At 59.6% G+C, this 25,872-nt stretch overlaps 1 protein-coding gene across 1 annotated transcript in view; it reads left to right on the top strand.

The window, feature by feature from the left end:
- Positions 1 to 336: 336 nt before the first annotated feature.
- Positions 337 to 25,872, top strand: part of LOC137202598 (uncharacterized) — a 41,365-nt gene continuing 15,829 nt past the window's right edge. The window contains exon 1 of the mRNA XM_067698382.1: positions 337 to 1,428. Within this exon, the coding sequence (XP_067554483.1) occupies positions 1,234 to 1,428 (195 nt within the window). The 5' untranslated portion in view covers positions 337 to 1,233. The remainder of the gene's footprint in view (positions 1,429 to 25,872) is intronic.

Raw genomic sequence — 25,872 nt, forward strand, 5'->3', positions numbered from 1 at the left:
CACGGGGGCGCGCACGCGGGGCTGCGGGCCCAGGCGCGGGGCCCGGGCGGCGAATCCGCTGCTCGCGCCGCCCGCCCCGCCCGCGCGCGCCGGCCCCGGGAGGAGGGTGCGCGGCGGAGGGTGGGTTGGGGGGGGCGGCGGGGAGGGGCCGCGCCCGGTCCTCACCCGCAGCGGGCACGGCCGGGGGCCCCGGGCGGCCTTGTTGGTATTCCGGGCACAGCCGAAGCCCTGACCTCCCCGCGGAACAGGGGCGCCCGGGAGCGCGTCACGGCCGCTGCCCCCGGGCGGTCTCCTCGGGCTGCGGGGCCGTAGGCGCCTTGCTTCCCCGTCCCCTCCTCTCCAGGTCCCCCGTACCCCCTCCCCCGCCCTGATCCGGCGGCGAAGGGGTGGGCAGGGAAACGCGCTCTCTGGGACAGGTGCCAACTCCGAGACAAAAGACATAAAATAGGCGGCAACGGGGGAAGCGCGGCCGGCGCGCTCGGGCGGGGACGGAGGCGCCGCGGGGGCCGCATCCTCGGTGCCGACCCGGGAAAGTTTGGGAAGTCGCCGCGGCGGCTTCGCAGCGGCGGGGGACACACGGGCCGGGCCGCCCTCCGCGCCGCGCTCGCCCTCTCCGCGCCGCTGCTGAATAATTCATGGCGCGGCCGCCGGCCATTAGCATGCACCGGGCGCGCGGCGCGTCTGTGCCCAGCCGCCGCCGCCGCATTCGGCGCCCCGGCCGCACTAGACGAGCGGCCGCGCGGAGGCCGGGCCCGCGTTGTCCCCGCGCTCGCCCGCCGGTCCGCCGGCCCGGCGGCTTTCATTGTGCCCCGGGCCCGCGCCGCCCGGCCGTCCGGTGACCGTCCGCACCCCGCAGCGCGCCCGACAGCCCGGCGCTGGAAGTTCGGGCCCGCGGAGCCCGGCCGCCAGCCCCGGGATGCACGTGAACTTGGAGAAAGTCGCGGGGCGCGCCGGCGCGGACCTCCGCTGCAGGGCGTGGGCGTCCCCGGCCCCGCGCGCTTTCGTTTTCGTCCGGGACAAAGGTCCCTCGCGGCGCAGGTCGCGGACGTGGAGATCGTGTCCTGCGGGCCACTCTGCGGGGAGGTCCGGTCGTTCAACACAGGGAAGCCGGAGCCAGGAGAAGTGGAGCAGCGCGGTCCGAGGCGCGGCGCGGGACCAGGGGAGTGGGGCCTGGCCGTGCGCTTCGCCCGCGCCGTCCCGGAGCTGTCGCGCCCCTGCCACGAGTTGTGGGACATGGCACCGCTTTGCTCTCTGCCCTTTCGCTGCGTGAAGGAGAGAATCACTTGGAACCCACGACTCAGACCGATGGCCGAGGGCCTGTGCAGCCGTGGGCACGATAGCGCAGCGCCGGCTGCGTCCGGGCGCGTCCCTCCGGCAAGGGCAGAGCGCCCCTGTCTCGATTGGGTTCACTCTCGATTCTTGAGGCCGGTAAGTGCATTTCTCACTTTCGCTACTTAGTGAATATTTAAATATTAATGAAGGGATTTCTAAGAAGAGCCCTTCTGTAGGGCAGGCCTTCCACAGACCAGGGGACCTGGGAAGGAGGTCGTTCTTGAACCTGAAGCCGCACCAGCTTGCAAGAACTCCATGGCCGTCATTAAAATTCTGGAACTTGGAATTTGGGAAATACAGCTTCCGATCTCAGGTGTGTGCCGGCCATTTGCCAGAGAGAATTTTGTTGAACACATAAAATACCGTTAGCAGGCATCTTACGTAGAATAGAAGGAAACGAGAACACATCTGTTTTTAGATTAGATGTGGTCGGAAAGGTTAATTGGAAGCTACAGTCCAGCAGTGCTTCTTATTTTTTTCTGCTGGTCAGGCATTTATGAAGAGCTGGTTTAGGGCGGCCCTCGGTCAAGCGCTGGCCGATTGGGCCGGTGGAGTGAAAGCCCTGTGCGTGGAAGCTGCTGTTTATGGTGGCATAAAACGAAAAACAACTCATAACTTTTCATAATAAATCCCCCTTTATAGGTGGGTCACATACGGGCCCAGCCGGCAGCCCTGGGGAATTTGTGGGGAGCAAGAAAGGGGGTGGAGGAATGCACATTGGCCGTAATTACAGGGTTTTAAGGTAACACTGAAATTAATTTCTTCAGAGTTGGGCTTCAGAGGCCAAGGCAGTCTCTGCAGGCCAGCACTATGTTCATTTTATTTTAGTTTGTCGGTTCTAGCTATTTGGGATTTTCAAATGCTTGTTTGTACTTGCGTGTACCTATCCTGTTAAAATGAAACCTGTAACTGGGGGGGATTAACCCGGTTTTTGCTATGATCATATCGCAGGTGTGATTTACCCTCTGCTCTCCCCCATCTTATTGATGTGGTTTGGACAACCTTGCTGGGTGCCTTGACCACAAAATAATGGGGAGGGGGGCCTGTTTCCATAACACCCCGGAGTGTGAGCTGGCACTCGGAGGCTGTGTTTCCGGGAACGTGGACAGAGGCCTGAGTAGCCCAGGCCTGCCTCATGCCTCCCTCTCCCCGGGCTGCCTGGTTTCCAGATCTGAGGGGAGAACCCAGAGGGACAAGGAGACCACTTCAGTAAGGTCTTGCCCACCTGGCGCCGAGGCTGAAAGTTTGCTTCGTACTGTAGAGCTATCCTCGCCATCTTTTTTTGCTAGGCCATCCTCTGCTCCCTCGGTCCCCTGTTTTACATTTGTATTTATGACTTTATCAGAGGCAGTTAGCAGACATGAAACCCGGGGGTGGGACATTGGGGAGTGATCTCAGAAACCGGGGCGCAGCTGCGGAAGGCATGCCAGTTCGGCCGCGAGCTGCTGCTTGCCGTGGCATTGGCGGTGACGGGTTAGTAATTACGGAAAGCCCAGCTTCTGTCGGGGCCTTGCCTGTAAAATGCGGGAGACGTTTTCCCAGGTCCACAGATGACCCGTAACGTAGCACACGATGGGCAGGGATGGTGTGGCGTTCTGCTCAGACTGTCGGGAATCCCCCAGAATTAAAACAGACCCCGAAACAAGGGGCATGTGTTGCTCCCTCTCCGCGGGCCTAGGGGCCATACGCTGGGAGCTGGGCAAGGCCTGAGCATCCGAGGGCCACTCAGTGGGGGGTTGCTGTTCGTCACAGCTCCAGAGGTCCATCGCCCGCCCCGTGTGTGCCCCGGGCAAAGGGAATGTGATGGGGCTGAGAGTCCACTGCCAACATCGGGGCCTGCCCCGCAGACGGAGGCCCTGCCTCGGCACCAAGCCATCCTGTCCTGCCGTCGTCCTGTCCTTAGAGCCAGCCCAGTTCCACTGGAGACTCCCAGTGGAGACCCGGGTCCCGCCAAAGGCTTCTTACTATGTAGGGACGTCTCACCCGGATAAAAATGTATTTTTGAGGACGAGGACACAAGACGAGGTTCGGAAAATGAAACTGGCGCCTGTCTGGTTTTTATCACTCTGGATTTAAGGGAAAGAATGTGCTAAGCAGGGGACAGGGTCTTGTGGACCGAGGCGGGCTGGCGGGAGGACGGCCTTCGTGTTCTTGCTTTTGTTTTCAACCAGGGCCGGGCCCGGCGTGGCCCCTGGCCTGCACTGGGGCCTTGCCGTGCCCCGCCTCTGGCCACTTGAGGCCCCCGATTCTGGCCTGGGCGTCTCCAGGGTGTGGGTGAAGCTGGCTGCCCAGGTCTCACACGCCGCCTGAACAGGTGCAGACAACATCTTGCTTGGCTCCACGGAAACAGCAGGGAGCTTTGCGGCGGGGCTGCTTTCGGGTCCCTGTGGCCACCGTGGATGACGCCGTGCACGGGTCTCACTTGCTGCCATTCTCACCCCGGCGCGGACGAGGCCTGACCGGAAGGCAGAAGGTGGGGCCCAGGGAGGGGCCAGAGGGCTTTGCCCACCCTGACGGTCACCCTGCCCGGGTGGGTGCTCCTTGGTGTCCGGGGAAACCGACATGTGCCTCAAGCGAGGGATGGTGCTCGGGAAGGGAAGGAGGCCCCAGAGGCCGGGCAGGAAAACATCTTAAAAGCATCACACCTGGCTGTTGTCGGGCTGGGAGGGTGTATCTGCATGTCTGGGGAGAACAGAGAATGCCCTTGCGGAAATCCCGTGAAGGGGGGCTGTCCTAGCTCACGTCCAGGCAGCTCCCATCCGGCCCCCACCCCGGGCTCCCCATGAGACCCTGGACAAGTGGCATCACCTCCCGGGACTGCACCCCAAGCTCTAGAGCAAAAATAAGAATCCCAACCTCAGAGGGTGATTCGGAAGGTTCAGACAACATTATTTCCACAGACCACGGTTCCTGGCACGCGGCGAAAATGGCTGTTGTAATTGTTTTCATTGTAAATAGTGATCGCCACTTTTATTGCTGGTTATTATTATATTTTTGAGTTTCTAAGAAGCAGGGAACCTAGTTTTGGTTTCATTAGAAAGGACACCTGAGAGTTTACCATCCCCACCCCCCCCCACCCCCCAGGTGGTAGCGAAAGTGAACCTTGATCTTTTCAACATAGAGTGTCAGGAACTTGCAAAGCCAGGGCTTCCTTTACCCCAGGGACTTGGCTTAGGGACGTGCTTACGGAGGAGGTGCCCCTTCCTCGGCACCTAGGAAGTCGAGACCTCCCCAGTGATGGCACCTGAGGAGCCCACCTGGGCGCTGGCCCCAGGGGGCCGACCAGGGCGAGACAAGGGCAAGACACCGTGACTCAGGGGTCCAGAGTGGCCCACCCCAGCCGCCAGCCTCCTTGCGGGCAATGCAGGTAGCAGTTGGATGGGAGGGTTTCACCACTCTGACGAGCTAATTGTTCTTTGGCCCCACACAAGCGAACGTTTACCAAAACGCTTGCTTTGGGAGAATTTTCTCTCTCAGCTGATCATCCAGGAAGACCCAGCAAGATTGCCCTTTCTCAAAACATCTTGTTGGAACAAGAAAGAACCCCAGATGGTACCAGCCATGCTTTCTGATGTTACGGAGCCGAGGAGGGAGAAAAAGCAACAATTGTCTCTGGGCAAAGACAATGGACCTTTTATATGAAATATTTATTTTCAGGGCTGACCAGTGTCCCGTTGGCTGGGCCAGTGGAGCGCCAGTGTCTGAGCATCACAGGTCCTGAGAACTGAGTCAGGGATGAGATTTATAGAAAAGGAAAAAAAGAAAGTCCCCTGACCTGTGGTTCTTGGGAAATTTCAGTGGGAATGTCTGGCCCTTTTTTTTTTTTTTTTTTTTTTTAATCGAGTGGAGTTTAAACTTTCACAAGTTTATTTTTTCTTCCTCTGTGATTTCTTCTGCAAGGCCACAGGGGCATGTTGGCAAGCATTGGAAAGGTAGCCAGGTCGGCCTTTGTCTGCTGGGAGATGGCAGAATGGAAGTGAGACAAACTCACTTTGTCGGAGTTTAAGAAGAGGAAGGGTCTGTCCCCAGGGGGTGGGGGGAAAGCCACCAAGAGCAATTGGGGACAATATTTGTGATTCTCTGGTGTCCTTCACTCCTCCCCTAATCCTGTTCTCCGATGAACTTGGGATCTGGCCTGACTTGGCGAAGCCACACATGGTCTCTCGAACACCCTTCCAGCTGGACAAGCCTGGCGGCCCAGAGTTGAGCCGGATGGACATTTTCTGAAGAAACAGAAGGAACGGGATTTTACTCTGAGGCCTTCTTAGGAGCCACCTCCATCTTCCCCGCTGTGTGGCTGCCGGTGGCGCTAGAGCTGCCGACCCTGGCTTCTGCCGACCCAAGGTCCAGCTTCAGTGCAGCCAGGAAGGCGCCCTGGGAAGCAAGGCCTGGATCCCAGGCTCACGTTAGGGACTCCGGGAGGAACTGATCAGGCTGGGGCTCGTGATGGAAACATCGGAGAATCAGTCTTCCTGGCGTTGGGAAGGCCGTGGCGGACAATCGGCCGAGACCCCCCCCAGCAGCTTAGGGGGTCCTCAGACTGGTAGGCGGAGGACAGAAGAGGGAGTGGCCCCGATCAGGGTGGACGAAGACGGGCCCCTCCCTGTCAGGCTTCCCCTTTACCCCAAAGACTTGGTTGGCAAATTATAATATCTGGCTTCAAAAATGAGGTTTTGTTTTTTAAATCGCTGTCGCATCTTTAAAAAAACAAAAATCCTGGAACCTCTTAGCTGTGGTCTGTTTCACCTTCTGCATTAACCTCCCCCCCAAAAAATGCTATGAAGAGAGTTCTCTTTGGGGGGTAACCGTAACAGTCTCTGAGGCCACGAGTAGAGTTGGTAAGATTGAAATGGAAAAGACTGAAATCTCCTGACATGAGGCAGAACAACCGTAAAACACAAGCTTTTATTTACTGGGTTTTTTTGTTTGTTTGTTTGTTTTAACGGAGAGGGGTTTGAAAGTAAAATGCTGCAAAGCCTCACTGTGAAATTTTGGACGGGAAACTTGTTTCGGTCCGTATGCAGGAGTCTTGCCTTTAGGGATGGCTCAGAATCCCTGTGGATGGATAAATCGGGCACCTCTGCAAACGGCCGGCCAGGCCCACTGTTGAATCAGCGGCTAAGAGGTTTTCTGAGTAGATATATGACCCCAGAGGTGATGGTTATTACTGCTGAATGAGCCTGGTAGTTGTGGTGAGAAAATGTGGGCATGGGACGTACAAAGTAAAGGCCAAATTTTCTTTTTCTGTTTTTGGAGTAATAGAATTTCCCCTTAAGATGGAAAACAAGAATGTTGTCCCTGTTGCCCCGGTGTCTAAAGTCAGGGCTGGGTTTTTCTGCGAGTCGCCCTTCCTTTAATTCTAGGATGTCAGGTGGTTAGGAAGAGCATTTAGCTGAAATATTTACCTGCTGATTTGGGGCTCTTAAATCCAGATTCGTCTTTCATGTGTTTAAGAGCGATATTTACATTCAAATCAGCCTTTTATAATTACATTTTAAATTATAATGAAATGATGGAGCCGGGGCTGCAGTCTTCCATATGTTTTAACAGTAAGAGACGCACTGGTGGGTTGCATATCACATCACCAGCCCTGGGCTCCGAGCAGGCGTGAACAGGCACCAGACACGCAGGTGCCGGCCTGCAGGGCCACATGTGTGTCCTGAGGATGTCAGGGTCCATGCGTGTCACCTGTGGAGCCCTCCCCGCCCTGCCAGGAGGAGAAGGGCTTGTGGATGGGGATTCTGGCCCCGGCACTGTGGCGTGGCTGCCAAACCTCACAGCATGCAGTGCATCCGAGAAGGGCCTGGTCTGGGCCTGGCTGCCCCTCCGCCCTGGCTGATGTCTTGTGTCCCGGACCCCACGCTGGCCCGCAGGCCTTGGGGCGGAGGCCTTTATCTCCTGGGCAGCCAGCTGGGCACAGCAGCGGCCACTTCTGGTCGTGGTGATTGTGTGTGTGGGGGTGTGTGTGTGGGTGTGTGTGTGTGTGTGTGTGTGTGTGTGTGTGTGTGTCGGGGAGGCCGGGTGAGGGAGGGTGCCCACCTCCTCCTTTCAGGGCGGCCCCCAAACGGCCCCGCAGTTTTCAGTGGCTTTCCCCATGGATCATGGGGGACGCTCTCCTCCCGGGGCCAGGCTGTTGGCAGCCGTGCCAAGCCGTTCCTGGAATGGAATTCCCAGCGTTCCTGGTCGGGCGCGTGGCATCGGAATCCTACCTGCTTTGTCTCTGGCATCAGCTGGTGAGCTAGTCACGTGGCCGCGTGCGTGAGACCAGAGCCCGAAGATCAGAGGGCGCCTCCTGGCCTCTTCCTTCTCGCTCCCCCCCCACCCCCCGGCCTTGTGCTTCGGGTATGGCCATCTCTGCACAGGCATAAAGCAGTATTAAAATAAAACGTCCTCCAGGCAGCCGGGGCGCGGGGGGAGCTCCCAGCCACAGAAAGGCCCGTAAGCCGGGGAGCAACCCAGGGCCCACGAGCGAACTCTGGCCTCGGCGGCCCAGCCTCGGTCACTCCACGCGGTCCCTTCCACCCCCAGAGCTGGCCCTGCCTGCCCGGGGACCCTGCCCACACTGGCAGCCTTGTGGCTCACCCTGCACAGGGACAGCCAGGCGGTCATCGCCTCAGCTCCTGGCCACAGAAAGGGCCGATGGAGGGACCTGGGCAGGCTGGCCAAGCGGCCACGGCCCGTGCCTGCAGGAGAGGGCCGCCGGGTCCGGTAAGTCTCCAAGTGAGAGTGCCTGGGTTAGAACCTCAAGCCCAGTGACCCAGGCCAGGCACGGTCACCTTTCCTCGCTGTGGTGGAAGATTTGCCTCGGTGAAACTGGTGGATTTGTGACGGTCTGAATGGGTGTGGTGATGGGCCTGGAGCCCGACCCTGGGCCCCTCGCCGCGGCCTGGCTGTGTGCATTTTTCATTGTGTCGCCACAGCAGCCCTGAGTGGCTGGAGCTGAGACCCCTGTCCCGTGTACTCATGGGGAAACTGAGGCCGGGAGAGGTGGCGTGGCTTGCCCGGGGTTAGGTGGCCACTTGGACCCAAGGCTGGGTTCAAGCCAGTGGTCCGGCTCTCGAGCCTGATGGCATAACCTCCCAGGGCATCGGCTAGAGTGGGCTCGCTCCAGGGGATCCCGGGGAGCACAGCCGGGGTGCTGGCTGCCGCCTGCCCCTCGGCCGGGCCCAGCGTGGGAACAATGTGGCCTCTATCCCCGGAGCAGCCCAGCCAGGCAGGCGGCTCGCAACATGGCGCCCAGGGCCGCGCCGCCTGTCCACGGGGAGGGCTGGCGCCCGGGCACGGCCCGGCTCCCGGCGTCCTCCTCAGGCCGGCCGCTGAGTGGCCAGACGCTCCTGCTGCCCCCTCCCTCTCCCGCTTGGCCAGCCGGCCCCCCCCCCGTGGTGGGTTTCGGGGTCCGGCCCACCCGCCTCTGCCACGTCTGCCATCCTCCCGGCACCCATGAGCATCTTTCAAAAATTCCCGGTGGGCGGGGCTGAGCCGTAGCGGCCGCCTCTGGCCCCCCCTCCCCGGGCAGCCAGTGCCAGATGAGAGCAGGAGACAAAAGTAGCATTTTCCTCGTCCTCCTGGGCTGGCAGCGGGGCCTCCCCAGCGCCACTTGGCTCTGGCAGCCCTGCCTCTGGGTGCCGGGGTGGCCGAGGCCCAGGCCGCGCCGGCCAGGACCGAGGAACCGATGGACGATGGTGGCCAGAGACCAGGCGCCTGAGGGCCTGTTGGACGGGGGCTGGCACCTGGGCACGGCCTGCTGGCCAGCGGCCCCTGCCCTCCTCTGCTTGCCACGGGGACCAGCCGGCCGGGTGAGGGACACCGTTTTCACTTCCCTGCTTTTGAGAACCTCCGCATCCTGCACCTCGGGTAAGTCTCCTTCTTCCCTTCTCTCGCGCTGGAGATAAGCCGAGGGCTCTGCCATCTTGTGCTCGGTGCCTGTTACGTTTCCTTCCCTCTAATTGGTTATCCGAAATTCAAAATTCTATTTCAGACCGCCCCCAGCCCCCCACATCTTCAGTGAAGTGAGCCCTTCCAAAAACTGCAGGGAAGATGCAGCAACCGGACCCATTTATTTTTAAGACCCAAAGCTGTAGGCTTCAGAAATCACAATAAAAATGAATGTTTGTTATTTCACAGTAGCTGCATGTTCAATTATAACTTGAACAAATGTTTCAGGAGGCATTAATAGGCACGGCCTACTCTCTCGTGCTCAGTTATGTCGGTTTTTTGGGGGGAGGTCTTATCATCATCCTCATTATTATGATTTTAATTTTTGGCGACGCCAGGAGTGGCAGAGGGAAAAACACCAGAAACATCCATGCTCCTCCCAGCAAACTCCTCGGCAGGCAGGGCCAGGCTGGCACACGGGAGGGTGGATTCTGCTTTGAGAAACAGAGGCCCTTTCATTTTGTCCGGCATCTTTAATGCTGCCATGTCCACAGTTGAGCGATCCAGTTTCTTTCTCCCTTTTATTTTATTTTATTTTTTGGGAGGGAGGGGGGATAAAAGGAAGCTCTTTTCGGCTCTCAGCTTAGTGTGGGGAAAATCTTTTAGGTTGTTTTGGGCTTTGTATTTTAAGCACTTATTTAAGCCCGGGGGTTCCAGCTAACATTGCTGTGCCGGTTCCTAACCACCCTGCCCACAGACGGCTTCTGGGGTGCATGTGGGCACGTCCACCAGACCAACCCTTGGGGGCCCTGAGTGGTCCCAGGGCCTGCCTGTGCCCTGATCTCATCCTGGTTTCGCATTTGCAGAGCTGTGGCCCAAGGCATCCTGACCATCCAGGGCCTGAACCGTGGCCAGCGGGGCAGGGAGTAGAGTCCCTTGAAGACCTTTGGGTCCCTGGGCCACGCCACCACTGCCGTCTGGGAGCTGGGTTCCGTGACTGCCTGAGTTTCTCTGTTGGTCCCAGAACCTTTGCATTTAAAAGGTGGGCTTTGCAGGGTTCGGCTCGAGTTCACCTCCACCCTCTGGCAGGCTGACAAAAGCACCGCAGACACGGCCCGGTTTCCCCACGTTTGAGGGTAGCAGCCAGGGTCTTGATTTATGGAAAATGGAAAATCAGGCCCCGAAAGTTCTGAATTGCAACGAAGAGGAAAATTCCCACGTGAATACGTTTTTGTTTTCCTGATTCGGAGGCATTGGGGTCCTGTTTGTGCAGGCCTGAGCAGCTGGCTGGAGCAGACACCACCAAATATTGAGACTGAGCTCGGCGCGCACGAGGAGTATCTGCGCCTGCTTTTGTTCTTAGATTCGACAGCAGTCGATCCTGGAGGATTTGGGGCTGCAGATACAGGCGTATAGAGCAGAGATAATTAAAACATTTTCATGATTATGACAGCCACATTCTGCTGCTGCGAGCTGGAAGATCACTCCACCCAGATATTTAGCAAGCACCAAATAAAACACTGGTGACAAAATAAAAGTAATAGAAAAAAAACTGTGATAAATTCTAAAGGCAAAAGAGGCAACAGGATAGAGAGAGGTTGGTGGGGGGGGGAGGGAAGGTTCATCATTTTTAAAGAATTTATACTTTTAATAGCTGCCCACTCCTCGTTTTTAAAATTTGTATTATAATAAAATTATAGTTTTATTATAATGAATGTAGGTGAATAGGCCTTTAATCCTAAATCCTGAAATGACAGGCAGATTTCCTGAGCATTAACTCGTCTTATTTTTGGACAAGGTAGAGGCAAGCGGCGTAAAGTCAATTAATTTCCATAAATGAGCATTTTCATCCTAAATCAGTATTTCCCACCGAGATTATGTTCAATCTAATGGTTTTAATATATATGGATAACACATTCTCCAGCATACACCTTATATAGTTGAGATAGTTATATGGGATCGATTATCACCTTCGTTTTTTAACTCTGGTAATAATACTTTACCTCCCCCAAATCAGTAAAATTCCACAGAATCTTTTTTTTTTTTTTTTTTTTTTAAATCAGGCAAAAGTATCAGCATTCTCCATGGCACCCAGTACTTCTCAGCAGTATTTTTTTTTTTTTTTTAAGAAAGTACCACACATAGCAGTTTTCACATCATCGCTTCTATATAAATTCCACTATAGACTGAAATTATACATTCTCACAGCACAGATGGGCTGGTCTGTCATTATGACTGCCGGGTCCTTGTTGGAACACACAGCATATTTCAATTGTGGAGTCGACAATTTCGAAGAACTGAGGTCAAAATAAACAAGTTGCATTTGTGTTTAAAAGCAGTCTTATTAAATGATCTTCTGATCCCCTGAAAAATTTGGTAGCAGAACAACCATCACCTTTATTAAAGTTTAATTGAAAATTTGGTCTTCATCTGCATCTTTTTAAGACTCCAAATGCCCTATGGCAAAGGACCTTAAATGTTCAAATTAATTACCAATTTTTATCTTTTTTTGCATCCTGAACAGCCTAACACTAGATTTATATTAAAAATTACGGGGTTTGGGACTTCTGATTTTAATATCTTCATAATCTCTGTAGGAAAGACATTAAACCTTTTGTTGTTCTATGTACTTTCATGCAATTATTTTGAGAAGCTTCTGAAAAATCAGATGATAAGTATCTTGCATGGTCTCAAGGTCCATTTAAGTCCAAACTGAAAAAAAAAATTCAACAGGTAAACTACAAACACTAGCTATAAACTTAAAAAAATTATCTCGCAAGATAACAATGCAGAATTTATTGGTCCATATCAACACACGTGAGGGCAGAGCAGTTTTACAGCCACTATAATTTGCAAATGATGATAACTTTATTTTGTGAATTTGCTCACGTTGGGAGGTAATCGGTTCTGAGGGTTCTTTTTCCGCCCCCGCCCTGTCTTGAAATGGTCACTTCTGCGTGTCTTAATTCTGGATTCAGGCTCCGCAGCTCTCAGCCTCCGAGGCCCTTCCTGGCCAGGAGCAGCTTCCCCAAGGGTCTGCCGTGCTGAATGAGAGAAGGGTGCTTCCCTCTGCCGTGTCCTGAATGCGCCCAACACCCTTCCAATTGTGGAACTTCCAAAGTAGAAGTGCTTTGTTGCGGCTTGTTTATTTTAAGGAATGTACCTGTTGGCGGAGATGTTGGGGAGTAATAGGAAAAGTGAAATGTTGATGAAATTTGCCAGAGCCGTTTGGGAGCTGCTCTCTGTAGCGGCTGTGCTCTCGGATTTTTTTAACCACTTCATCCTTTCTGATGTTGGTCTTTGACTCTTGTCTCTGCATCAGAAATGTGTTTATTATCAGCCCCGTGAATGTGGCACTGGTCTGGGGCTCTCAAAGATGAGGCCCAGGGAAGCATCCCAGCCTTCCCGGGTCAGAGCTTCAGAGCGATGGCGTCATAGTAACGACAGTGGCGGTGGCAGTGGTAGTCATGACAATACTCCACCGTGTGCTTCGCACCATGCCAGGCTTTTTCGTGTTTGGAAAAGAAGGGTGGGTGGAGGAGAGCATGAGCTCCAGAACTCATGGCTGGGGTTCAAGCTGAGTCATTTATAGTTGCTGGCTGTGCTGAGCAAGGGTGAGCCATTTCACCCCTCTGTGCCTCAGTTTCCCCATCTGTAAAACGGGGACAGCAGGTGCCCCCACCTCACAGTCACACACATAAAGCCCTGGACGCGACACTTAGTTCATAGAGAGCAGCCCATGATCCTGTTCATCCTCGATTCATTTCTGAGTTTCAGAAATGCCCGCAACGTGGGGGTCGTCATCGCCGCTCCTCCAGGGGAGGCCCTGAGCCTTAGAGGGTCAACCGTCTGATGAGGGTTGGGATGGATTCGAGCCCGGGCCTGCCGCCCTCCAAAGCCTGTGTGCCTTGTGCATTAAGTGATAGTGTGGACACGCGTGTCTACGCAGCAGCCCGATGTGGATGGCGTGCCTTTGCCAGTGTGTGTGCACCCTGACGGTACTGTAACACGTGTGCTACGCACGGCTGTCCTGTGCTCCCTGGTCCCTGGGCCGCCCCGAAGATGCCTGGCCGGGCGTTCCACTGCCCACTGGATGGGCGGGTCTCCCAGCGCTGGGTGGACGGGCACCCAGGTGCGTGAAGCTGGGCCGGCTGCACTCTGGGCCTCGGCCAGTCACCCTCGTTCTCCTCAGAGAGGCAGGCCATTCCGGACGCCGGCCATTTGCAGACCCGGAGGACTGGCATCGGGCCTCCAGCCCAGGAGAGGAAATGGCGGCGGGGCAGGCCCAGGACGGGACCGGGGAAGGCGGCCGAGGGCGGGAGCGGCCGGAAGGCCTGGGGTGGGCGCGTCATCGTGCCGGCACCCTCTTCCGGCGTTAGAGCCAGCCTTCCGTGCAGGTCTGCATGTGTGTGCACACGTGTGTGCGTGCGCCTGCGTGCCAGGCTCGGGCCCCTGAGCCGCACACCCAGGAGCCTGAGCAGGCCGTTCCCCCCACCCCAGGAACACGGCGGGGACTGGGCGGGGGGTTTGATGAGACGGCGTGAACCCCCAGCCCACCTTTGGGCAAACAAGGCCTCGATAAGGATGGTTCTTACTGCCAGGCCTTGATGTCATCTTTAGAGCGGGGCGACAGCGTCGGCCTCGGGGCGCGGTCAGACGCGGCAAGTGGGAGCCTGTCTGGAGGCCGGGCGGCTGGCCTGTTTCGTCCTTCGCTGTGGCCTCGAGGGAAGAGCCTGGAGGCCTGGGCGTCCAGGTGAGCTGCCTGCCCCTCTCGGCCTCGGTTTCCCCGCCCGTGAGGCAGAGGGTGAGTCCTACCCACAGGTTTCTCATGGAGGAAAACGACGTCACCTGCCATTGACGGGAGCAGGTTTGGGGGGCCCGGGAAGAGGGTCCTGCCTTGGGTCCCTGTGACTCTCGGGGGACTCGATGGGACGCAGGAGCCAGGCCCCCAACCCCAGAAGGGAGCCGGGGGTGGCTCCGGGGGTCCTGGCTGCTCCAGCGTGTGCGCCAGAACCTCTGGCCCAGTTTCCTGGGCGCCGGCCCCGCCCCGGGATTCCTGCGGTGGGTGTGCCCGCGCTTCCGGCCGCCGTGGGCGGAGGGATCCTGGGGGCAGGCGGCCAGGTCCCGCCGTCCCGCCCGCCAGAGCCTCCCTGTTGTGCTGCTTCCTTCAACTCGATGGGACGAGGGGTCCCACCTGAGCCCGCCGCGCCGGGTCCAGGCCAGCGGCCCCCCACCGTGGCGGCCGAGGCCTCCAGCGGCTGCGTGGGGGGCTCGGGGTGTGGAGAGGGTGCCCTCCGGCCGGCGCCTTTGTCACTGCGAACGCGCAGTAGTAAGTCGCCAGCACTTCCGAGGCTCTCGGCACCGGGTGGGTGGGTGGGTGTGCCTCGAGGGTCTCAGCTTCAGGCCGGGTGGCCCTGCCCGGCCTGTGACCAATGCCAGCGGCCCGTGACCAATGCCAGCGGGAGGCCCAGGGAAACAACTTCCAGGTGGTGACTCCTGGGCCCGGCAGCGTGGCCGGCCACCACGGCCCCCAGCCTCGGCGGTGCCACGAGGGACAGGCGTGTCCTCCAGTCAGTGTCCAGTTGCCAGGGGAGGGGTGAGAGAGACCGGCTGGGGCAGGACCAGCGGGGGGACCCGAGTGGCAGAAATCCCCTGCCTTGGCCCGCTGGAGAGAGGCGGGGGCCGCACTCGTCTCCCCCATGGGAGGCCAGCCGATGTCCGATATTGCAAACAGAACTCGGCTCCCTGGGGTTGGGGGGAGCTGACCTTCGTTGACCTACTAAGTGCTAGGCCCAGGGCTGAGTACTTCTTTTTGTTTTAATTTTTTCTTTAGTTTTTGGCCACACCACGTGGCATGCAGTATCTTAGTTCCCCGACCAGGGATCGAATCTGCGCCCCCTGCAGTGGAAGCGTGGAGTCCCAACCACTGGACCGCCAGGGAAGTCCTCAGGGCCGAGTACTGTAATCACCTCTTTTTAAACATCCATTTTTAAATTTAATCTGCCCAATTCCGTTTTGTTTCAACATCCAATCAGAGCCAGCACGTGCCAGCGCTGTTCTGGTGGCGAAATAGGGCACAGACAAGGCACCCGTGTGGAAGGCGGGTGTGAACGGTTCTCTCTCTGAGAAAACCAAGCTCAGAGAGGCCAAGGAATGTCGCCAGAGTCACACAGCTAGCAGGCGACAGAGCCTGCACCCAAACCCAGGTCCGTGACTGCAAGACCCACACCCTTCCCCCCCCCCCGCCCCGGCCGGGGAGCAGCGCGCACGGGATCCGTCTCGCAAATGCTGACCTCGGCGCGTTCTCCCCACAAAGCCGTCGCCAGGCGGACCTGCCCTTCGGCGTGGAGTTCTGCCCCAAGGGAGAGCCAGGATTTGCCTCCGTCCCTCCCCTCCTGAGGAGCCATAGACTGTGGTGGTTCTGGGGGCCCCCAGGACCCGTCTCTGCCTGGGTTGCTGTTTCTCTAGGATCTCGGGCCTGCCGGTTGGGCTGACGAAGCCCCTGGCGCCCTCCAGGCCTCTGTGCTCAGCGTGCTGGCCGGGCGTGGACAGCACGCAGCGTGGCAGCAGGCGATGGGAAGGAGGGAGCCGCGGGTCGTCCTTCCTCCCAGTGTTCCTGCGGCCCAGGGTGGGGAAGCGTACGAGGTTGTAGGCCCAGGTGACGTCAGCAGCTCTACACTCAGACACCAGGAGTCAAACCTTCGGGAGGTGCTGTAGAAACCCGAAACAGGCAAGACCATTTTGCAGGCTTGAGCGTTCTCAAAACGGTCCTTTCTGCTCTGTGCCAAATCCAGACCCTTCCGTTGTACGGGGAGCCTGCTGTGTAGACCAGGAGCCCAGGGGTTTTCTCAGGGTTTTCTCCTGGGGGCTTGTTGCAGGCATGATTCAGCGTCTGAAGGACCCTGACCTCTCTTCCGTGGAGACGCACTCAACTTATCTTGGGGTCCGTGGACTGGCCGGGAGTTGGGTGTCATCGGCACCTGCTGAGGTCTGCTCCATGGCCGCGTCCCAGGGTGAGGGGGCTCCCACAGGTAAGGGTAGAACAGGGGTGTCAGGGTGCCGTGTGCAGGGCAGGTTAAGCTCTTGTGAAAGCAGTTTTCTGCCGGCGAACAGGAGCCCCGTCATGTGTTAGAGACCCCGCCGTCGGTCCCCGTCTGCCCGGCCCCTTGTGTGGTACTCTGTCCCTGATCCTGCAGCTTCCTTGCATCACCGGGTGGGTGGCCCAGCGCCCACGTGATTCTCCAGGGCACCTCTCAGAGAGGTTAGGGAGCCAGCTCTGGGCGGCCCCGGCTTGGGGTGCGGGAGGGGACTGGCGGCACTGTCCAGGGACCAGAGGGGACAGACGTCGTGGGGCGCCGGGTCCCCAGCTGGAGGGCTAGAGCCGTGAGGGCTAGAGTCTGTCCCCAGCTCCCAGGCAGGGAGGCCGTCACTCAGCAAACATGGGCGCCCTCCAGGAGGCCCAGGCCCAGGCTGAGATGGTGCGGGTGGGGAACAGAAAGTTAGTCTGGAGCAGCCAGTGCGAGTGCCCGAGGAATCCGGGAGGCCCCCTGGAGGTGGCAGACCCACGGCCCCAGGCTTGTTAGCGAATCCAGCCGCGGGCCTGCCACGTCCCAGGGCCGTGCTGCCAGGCGCCGCCCCTCCCACCGCCCCACGCCAGCCCTGCACAGGCCACATCTGCTGCCGCAGCCCTGCCAGGGCTCCGCCTCCATCCCCATGGAAACCACGGGGACTGGGGGTCCTGCTGCATTTGGCCCGCTGACTGGTTTCCATTAGAGGCAGCCTGCTTTCCTTGAGACTTGCCCCTGAAGTTCAGGGCTCCTCCCAGGGGTTTCTTCCTGCGTTTACTGAGCGCCGGCCTCTCCTGTGCCAGGGCACCCAGTGGTCTAGGCCTGCCCGTCCTGGCTGGCATCCCTCTGTGGGGTGAGTGCCCAGAGTCCCACCCAGGGCCGAGGCTACTCTTCATCTTAACGGGCTGCAGGCTCAGACCTCGTCTCTTCTCACCCAGGACCACTAGCTGCTGAGGCGCGGACGCTGGACCTGAGTCAGGGGCCCCGGTCTCCCGTCCCAGCTGTGCCATAGAGTCGCTAGGGGACCTTGAATGGCCCCTCCCCTCTCCGGGCCTCAGTTTACCCCTCTGTAAAATGAGAGGGTTGAAGTGTTTCTCTAGTTCCTTGCAACGCCACAAAAGGAGAAAGAAAGTGAAGCTGCAGCAACGCCAGCTCTCCTAGAGTCTCAGTTCTGGGATTTTTGTTTTCAAAGAGGGATTTTTTTTTTTTCCTTAAAGGAAGGAGCCATGGAATTTGACCGGAGATCAAATTTGAGAGGCCGACAGCCAGCCAGATCCCGCGGACCCACGGTGGGGAAGGCCGGGCTCGGCTGTGGGCGGCCGTGCCCGCCAGGCTCCGCTTGACGTGTCGGGTGCCCAGTGACCTGGCTGTGAACGCAGCGAGCAGAGGCATGCGCCGTGCCCCCGACGGAATCCAGAGGGCTCTGGAAAACTACCCGAGAGGTTTCCGGAGGTCAGAAATGTGGGCAGAAAATGAGATCCAGCTTTAAAAAAAAAACAAAAAAAAAACCCAGCTGGCTCATCCTCCAGGGAGATCGGGGGCCTGTGAGAGACCTGGGGGAGCGCCGATGCTCGGTTATCTTTGAAGAGCTCGCCCAGGGCTGATCCGTGGCAGCTGCTGCAGACCCAGCCTGACGGGCGCCCTGGTGGAGGTGCCGTCTTCCTGCACTCCTCCTTTCACGAGAGATGCCGGGTGTCGCTAGGGGACATTTTTGCCCAACCTGCCCAGTGGGTGCTTCGGCTCCTCGCATGAGAACCCTCAGCTCCCACTTGCTTATCGTGAAATGTCACAGATATCGTGGGGGCTGGCTTCTGCTCGGTCCCTGCAACTGCTGTACTGGGGACACTTTGCAGCTTGTGACAAGGAGCAGAAGCTCAGGGGCGACAGGCCTTCATAGCAGCAGGGAGTGGTTTGCTGGGTGGTTTGGGCAGATTGCTTTCCTCCCTGGGCCTCCGTTTCCTCAGCTGTAAAACGGGGGTTGTGACACTGACCTGCCGGGTTAGTGTGGAAATTAGGTGAGCCTTGGGGTCGAGGCTGGAGACGTGGTAGGTGATGGCGTCAGACTGCGCCCACCCCACATCCCCATCGTGAGTGAAGCAGGCAGCGCATCCCAGGGTGCCGCAGACCCACGGCGGGGCTGACCCTCACCCGGCCCGTCTCCAGGGAAGTTGGGGACAGACTGCATTTCTCAAGGTCACCTGGAACCCACTGCTGGAAGGCCCTGGGTAGCCAGCACGATGGATGGTGCTTCCTCTTCCTCACCTGAGCCCAGGGAGCACAAACCTCCCTGCCGGAGGCCGCCTGGGTTTGCTGGCAGGTCGTGGTGGCAGGAGAAGCGGCCGACAGGCCCTGGGGACGTCGTCATCGCAGCTCAAAGGGTAGGCTGGTAGCATCTTCCGTTTTCTGTCCTGGGCAGGAGTGGAACTTTGGTCTGAATGACGGCGCCCCAGGAGCCCCTGCCTCAGCGCACCCCAGCCCGGCCTCCCCAGTGAAGTAGGCCGAGGGTGTGAGCTCAGAGCAGCGGCCTGCTGCGCTGGCTGACGTTGATTTAGGCACGGGGAGACTGGGATAAGGTAGGAAATGATGGAAATTTCCCCAGGGAAAGAAGGAAGAGAAGCTTAAGTGCCCAGATAATTATACAGCCTGGCGTGGTGATTTATGGCGGGCAGGCGGGCTCCCCTGGCCGGCAGCACTGCCCCCTCCCGTCTCAGCCCCTTGTGCCCGGAGACCGGCGGGCGCCGCCCAGCACCCGAGTTAGGCCGCGTGTCACAGGGATGGAGCCCCTCGGTGTGCTGGGCCCCGACGTCGGTTATCGGGGCGACGTCGTGGAACTCTGACGTGCCCCCCGCCTGGAAAGCTGAGGTCTGGGAGGCTGAGCCCCTCACGCAGCTCTAAATGGTGGCGCCCAAGCCAGGCTAGCCAGTGTCCGAAAGCCCAGAACCTTCCTTCTGCCCACAACTGCATTTGGGGCCTCGGGCGGGCAGGGCCTGGGAGGCGGCCCATTAGAAAGGTGACAGGTCAAAGCAGGGTGGCAGCTATCACTGCTGGTGCCACAGGAGGGGGACAGCCAAGACCGCAGAGTTGGGCAGAAGTAAGAAGGTGCGTTTTCTGGCTTGGATCTGGGGCTGCCCTGTAACTAGACGAGAGACTCCAGGCAGGCTGCCTGGACAGTGCACCATTTGGGGCCTGACCTTGGGTGGCTTCCGCTGGGGACTTTCCTCTGCTGTGACCACACCCATCCCCCCCTCCCTCCTAAAATTCCCGGGGGATGTCCCCAACAGCTTCTGACCTGCCCAGTCATCCTCGACTCCCCTCCCTGCCACACCCAGACCGTCCCGAGTCCTTCCAGTTCTGCTGTCTTTCAGTATCTCGCCGACGCCCTCCTCCACCCGCCGGACGGTGCCCGTTGTCTTGCCCACCCAGGAATGTGCCCAGGCTCCCATCCTGCAGGCTCCCCTGCTGGACTCCAGCTCCTGGCTGCAGTCCAGCCTCCCCTTCATGGGACTCGAGAGGCCCCCAGCAACCTGCCCTCCCCCTTCCACGGCACCATCCCCCACCTCTCCAGACTGTGACGCAGCATCACCTCCTCCTGGAAGCCCTCCCTGCTCTCCACATGCCCACTGCCCTACAGACCCGTTGCCCTGGGAGACTGGGCGCCTTGAGAAGGACAGGCCAAAAGCACCAGCCCGGCACAGGGCAGGCTCTTGGGGAACATTTCATGAATGAACAAAACAGAATCCAGAGATTGAAACAGAAGAAGAGAAGGCTGTGCACCAACTCCCTGAGTTCCGGGCCGCACGTAAGCCATCAAGTGCGCCACTGCGGCCAGGGGGTCAAGGCGCTTGGAGAAACAAGCAGACAGAGTTTACTTTTCCGCCTTCACCAGATACATTCCCTTTCAGGTCAAGTCCGGGGCTTGTGAAACCTTGTCACAAATGGGTGTGATGGCGCCGGACGGACAGGCCCAAGCTCTGCACCCTTGTGGCCGGGAGGGTGGACTGCGGTGGTAACGCGGGGCCAAGGGGACCCACGCTTCTTCCTGGGGGTTCCAGCTGGGAAGACCAGCTGGTAGCGGTGCCCATGGGGCTTGTGGGCCTCTTCCCCGAAGATCACTGGGTGTGAAAGGCAGGGGTCCGTCGGCCCATCAGATGTCATCGGTGCGTCTCGGCACATTCTGTTCAGTTAGAGTAGATATTTTCAACTCACAGATATCCTGCCTGGTCCTGCCCCTACGTTGTCACAGCTCACAGGGGTCCCCTTCCTCCAGGGGGTGATGACAAAGTGTGGGGCCCTCTCACCTCCCCGCCCCCGGCAGTGGCCGGTTTCTTCCAGGTCAGCCCTGGGCCTGCAGCCCCCGGGTGGGACCCACCGCAGCCCTCGTCTTCCCGTCGGTCACCTCCACGGGTTGGTGGTAAACAAGCGTGTTGGTGCCCAGCACCCTCCCAGGGGCCTTTGTCCCGCTATGGAGGGTCGGGAGCAACTTCCGGTCAGCCCTTGTAGAAGTGTACCTTGGGGAGGTCACTGCTGACCAGCGTGCAGGGGCCTCCGTAGCACCCGCAGCTCTGTCGTCGGTCTGCTGCAAGATCTTGGGCCAGTCTCTCCCCCGCTGTGAGCCGGTTTCCCCACCTGCCGCGCCATCTCTTTGACCTCCACCTGTACCGTCGGGTGGGTCTCTGGAAGGTTCGGAGGGGCCAGGCATGGGGTAGCTGCTTTGGGCGTGTGAGAGTGTTCCTGGGCTTTGAGCTGGGATCCTCTGCCTTGTGAGGAGGTCACGTGGTGGCAGGTTCTGTGGCCGTTCAGGACACCCCAGGGTGGAAGTGCTTCCAGAAGGGCAGAGTCCCCTCCAGGAGGGAGCTTTACTATGTGTTGGGTTCCCAGAGAATGCAAACAAAGGTTTGCTGCCTTTCTCCTTTTTCCAGTTTTCCAGAATCATGTTAATGAGCGTCTATTCCTTTTGCAACAGAAAAACAAAATTTAAATTACAAAACTAACCACCTGGCCAGAGTGAAACTGACCCGCCCAGTTTCTCACTGCATGTTTTCCCCAAAGGAGAGATGTTAACACGAGGCACAGGCGGTCACAGTGAGGGCAGCACCGTCGTCCTGGTGCATTTTGGCCATTTAAAAGGAGTAGAGGCCACTTAGGGGGAGGTGGTGCTCTGATGCGGGGTGCCCCCCTGCCCCCACCAAGAGGCGGGAGGCAGAGCCTGTCTTTACGTCTGGACATCTGGACGCACGTTAGGGATGTTCCGAGTCTGATGCCTGGAAACGAATCTGTAGGGAAAGCGGGCCTCTGTTTTGTCGTCACGCTAGAGCCAGGCCGTTATTTCGCCGTTCCAGACACCGCCCTCGTCCGTGACAGACCCCACGTAGCGGATGTGCGTCTGGCAATGGCTGGCTTTTCCGGAACCGACTTGGCGATCACCCCGGTGGTGACGGTTGCCTTTTGTGAGGACCTACTGTGTGTGCCGGCCAAGCTCTTGGGAATTCCGTGTTCGTTCATTTGCTCTGATGTCAGCTTCAGGCGGTAGGTGTAAACGGCCCCTTTTTAAGATACAAAACTGAGGCTCAGAGAGGCCAGTTTCCTGAAGACCACACAGCCCGGAAGGTTCTCTGTGGCCTGTTCGTGGGCTCCTCCCCAGGGCTAGCAGGTCTGCCACTAGAGGCAGTGTCGACTTGAGCTCACCTGCACCCTGGCCGCACTGCCTGCCCTGGTAGCCATCGGCTCCCCAAGTCCCTACTGGAGCTATTGTGGCCCAAGTGAAGTGGCAGAGCTGGGGACCTACCCCTGGTGTGTGCGTCTGGCAACTCAGGGAGGCTGGAGGACGTGGACCGGAGGCTCGCTGGCCGACCTCTGGCTCCTCCTGACCCATCTCGGGCCCCTCCGAGGGCTTGGGGGCCCGGCACAGCATCGCCCAGGGCCAGGCCCCAGCGCTTCCCACGGCATCTCTGCACATACGTTGAGGGGTGGTGTCTGCACGATTTGTTAGCAGCTGGCGTTTGCAGGGAGGGTGTTTCTCCTACGTGTGACCTCTGAGAGAGGCCAAGTTGAATGCTGAAGACCAGTGTTGACAAGGCAGGGCTGAGCCCTCTGGGGGTGCGGCTGGGCCGTGGGCCTGGGCCCTGAAGCTCGGCTGATATCAGAGCTCCTGCTGGCGGCTCAGAGCCTCCTGCCCGAGGCCCGCGCTCAGCTGTGTCCACGCAGGCCCCAGCCCTGGCAAGTTGGCCAGCTGTCAGACAAGAGGCTGGGAGAAATGTCTCCAGGCAGCAGAGTGCAATGACTTGTCTCACGTCCTCAAAGTGCCCCGGGGGTGGTCGGCAGTGGACGCGACCATCTGCTGAGCCCCACTGTGCGTGGGCACAGCACGTGCGTTGTCTAATCACGCGTGTGAATCTGAGGAGGTGGCATCGCTGTTCCTTTATTACAGATGAGGAGACTGAGGCTCAGAGACGTGAAGGGGCTCGTCCAAGGTCACAGGACAGAGCTGAGATGGGAACCCAGCGGCCTCCAGCCACGCTGTAGATGGACGCAGGAATGTTCCGCAGGGCAGGGGCGAGGAGGGGCCGGGGTGAGGTGGGGGTCAGCCTCCGGGGCATCCTGCTGGGCCTGGTGCCGGTGCCAGCAGACTCTGCCAGCCTCCCTGGGCCAGAAGCTTCCAGAGGACAGAACCGCCTCTGGTCAAAGAGCCGCCAGATGGCCTGGGCCAGCGCTGCCATCCAGGTGGCCACGTCGTGGGGCACGGGCTGTGAGCAGTGCCGGCGCCCGGGTGGTTCTGGGGCAGGGAGAAGGGAGCATTGTTACGAGCCAGCCTTGGGTTTGGGACTTTTACTCTCGTCACCTGTAATGTCACAGCCCTACGAGGTGGACAGGCTGTCCCACATCACAGGGTAGGAAACTGGACCAGAGAGGGCAGTCTTGTGCCTGGAGCCACACAGCAAACAGGGGCAGCAGGTGTGGCTGACTCCCCCTCACTCCCACTCCCCCACAACCTGCCTCATAGATCCTGGAATATGGGGGGCTGCCGTTCGGGGTTCACTAGTGACCCTGAGACAGGCTGAGGCCCCTGGCCACCCTTCCAGCACACGATGTGGGCCGGCCCATCGAGAGAGGGCAGGCGTGGAGGCTCAACCCGCCCCTCGGGCGCGCGATGCACTCCCAGGAGAGCTTCAGAGGCTCCGAGGGCAGGGGACGCGCCGTGTCCGACCGGAGCACGCAGGCATGGGGAGCAGGCCGAGGGCGCTGGTGTTGCCAGGCGCCTCTTTGTGCCAGGTGCCGGACCAGGGAGCCCAGAGGTCACTCAGCCTGGTGGTTCCGTGGTTGCTGTTGGGCACGTGGGTGAAAGGATCCGGGGGCACTGAGTGTCCCGGAGAGAGGGCATCCTGTAAACGCTGCCGTGGGGTCAGACGTGGGGGCTGCTCCCTGGCCCCAGCACGGTCCCGTGGCCGGCTGTCCCAGTGAGTTTTCTAGCCATGGCCACGTGTGGCTCCTGTGACTTTCAGGTATCCAGCCAGGGCCCCAGAGCTGCCCCTGCCCCTGCCGCCGGAGCTCCACTCACCCGTCAGGACAGAAACCCTGTCCCCGCCGGGTGCGCGCAGCGGGCGTGGGGTAGCCTGCGGAGCGGCCGGCATCCACCTCCCCTTGCTCTCCTCTGCTGAGCGTGGCCTTCTGCTGTTTCCCCTCCCGCAGCTCCTGTGCCCTGGAAGCCTGATTTCTGACGCCAGCGTCAGCTAGAGGAATACCGACCTAGGCTATCTGCAAAAGGGGGGCCTCAGCGGCTGGGCCTGTGGGGTTCAGCGTGCCGCCCACGGTAGTGCCCCTCTTGAGCGCCAGCCGGGCTGTGCTCGCTGTCCAGAGGGAAGAGAGTGGGTGGGAGTGCCGTCGGCTCCCCCGTGCTGTTGGAGGGCCCCTGGTCTGTGGTCTCTCCTGGGTGGGCCCCAGAGCTGTTGCCCCATCGCCCAGGTGAGGTCACTGGAGCTACCCCAGCCCAGGTGCCGCCCGGGAGGGGCCGTCAGAGGGATCCTCACCGGGCAGTGGGGATTTGTTCAGCCCATCGCGCTGTCAGGAGAGACAGGGAGGGAGTCCAGCCGTCCAGGCAGGGCTGTGTGGCGTCAAGGCCATCCTTTCTTAATGGGGTGGCGGTGGGGGGGGGTAGGTGCTCCCCTCGACATAACAGGATGGTGACGTGCTCACCAGAAGCCCGTGCAGGCTCTGTGCGGTGGTGGCAGCCAGGCCTGGGCTGACCTCCTGGCCCCCAGCTTCTCTCGAAACCTGTACAACGCTCTGGGCCGCAGACCTGGTGGTCCCCGTGCTACAGTCGGGGAACCTGAGGCTGCGAGAGGCGCTGGGCAGCGTGTGTGGGGGAGGCACCCAGAGCTGCGTGACTCGGGGTCCTGAGGCCACGCCGCGTGTAGACAGGATGCAGAGAGCTTCCAGGTTCCCGTCTCCGTTTCCAGAAGGTGGGGTCTTGCTGCAAGCTCGACCCAGCGTCCGGGGCGGGGGGCTCGAGCACATCCTTGGGAAGCCGCCAGCAGGTCCCCTCTAGCCTCTGAGCACCTTACGAGAGGCCCTGAGCAGAGGCCCTGCTGCCGAGGAGGGCGCTGAGCTGCCTGGCGGTACCTGGAGAGGCTCAGCCCGACGGCTCCCTGCCCGGCGCCCGCACAGCTCTCACCCGTCCGCAGGGAGCTCGGCCCCGGTCCGCCGGTGACAGGGACGCGCTCCTGAGAGGACCGGCGTCTGTGGGAGGCACACACCTGCGCCTGGGTGCAGGCAGGAGAGCGCGGGGTCACCAGCACGCTCCCGGGGCCTTGGCGCCCGGACCCACCTTCCTCCCGGCCACCCCGTCACACGGGGCCTGGGGCAGAGGCCTGAGAAAGGAGCGGGGCCTGGGTAGCTGCCCCGACCTGTGAGTCCAGCCGAGGCCCAGCAGAATTCCCAGTCATGGCGGCTCAGGCCTCCGTCTGGATTTGCTGTTTTGTTGTCACCGAGGACGAGCCATCCCTGCTTTGGGACTGTGCGCCTTCGGCGGCCGGAGCCCGGGGCAGGGCCTCTGGGCCCGTGCTTAGCCTTCGGGGCCTTGGTGTGCACGGTTGCTCGGTCCTAGGGTATGCCCTCACTGGCTCATTCGGGAAAGACCCAGAGTCACGTCTGCACTTTCTGTTCCTAAGTACTGGGCATTGTTTGACGAGCGAATGGGGACGTTTCCATGCCTCCTGGGTGCTGGGCACCATGCTAGCCCTGAGGGTCACACCGCTGCCTAAGAGGTGGTCCCTGCCGCAGAGCTACCTGCCTGTGGGGAGACAGGGAGTGCGAGCGTCCGTGAGCTGATTTCAAGGGACCCCCCAACCTACCGCTAGAGCTGACCTATGGCTCCCGGTCCAGGAGGCCCCCCTGGGGGAGGTGACCTAAAGGATGGGTAGGAATTAGGCCTTTGATGGCAGGCCAACATTCTGGCCCCAGGGAACGGTGGGTGCCAAAGCAGGGCCGGAGTGAAGGGGGCAGGGGTGCCGTGAAGCAGCGACCTCGCTCTGCCAGGAGCAGGCGCCTCGAGTCTCGCCAGCCCCCTTCCTCTGCAGACACTGGAGGATGTGCGTGGCTGGGC

The sequence above is a fragment of the Pseudorca crassidens genome, chromosome 11 (assembly GCF_039906515.1).
Source record: "Pseudorca crassidens isolate mPseCra1 chromosome 11, mPseCra1.hap1, whole genome shotgun sequence".
In the NCBI taxonomy this organism is placed as follows: Eukaryota; Metazoa; Chordata; class Mammalia; order Artiodactyla; family Delphinidae; genus Pseudorca; species Pseudorca crassidens.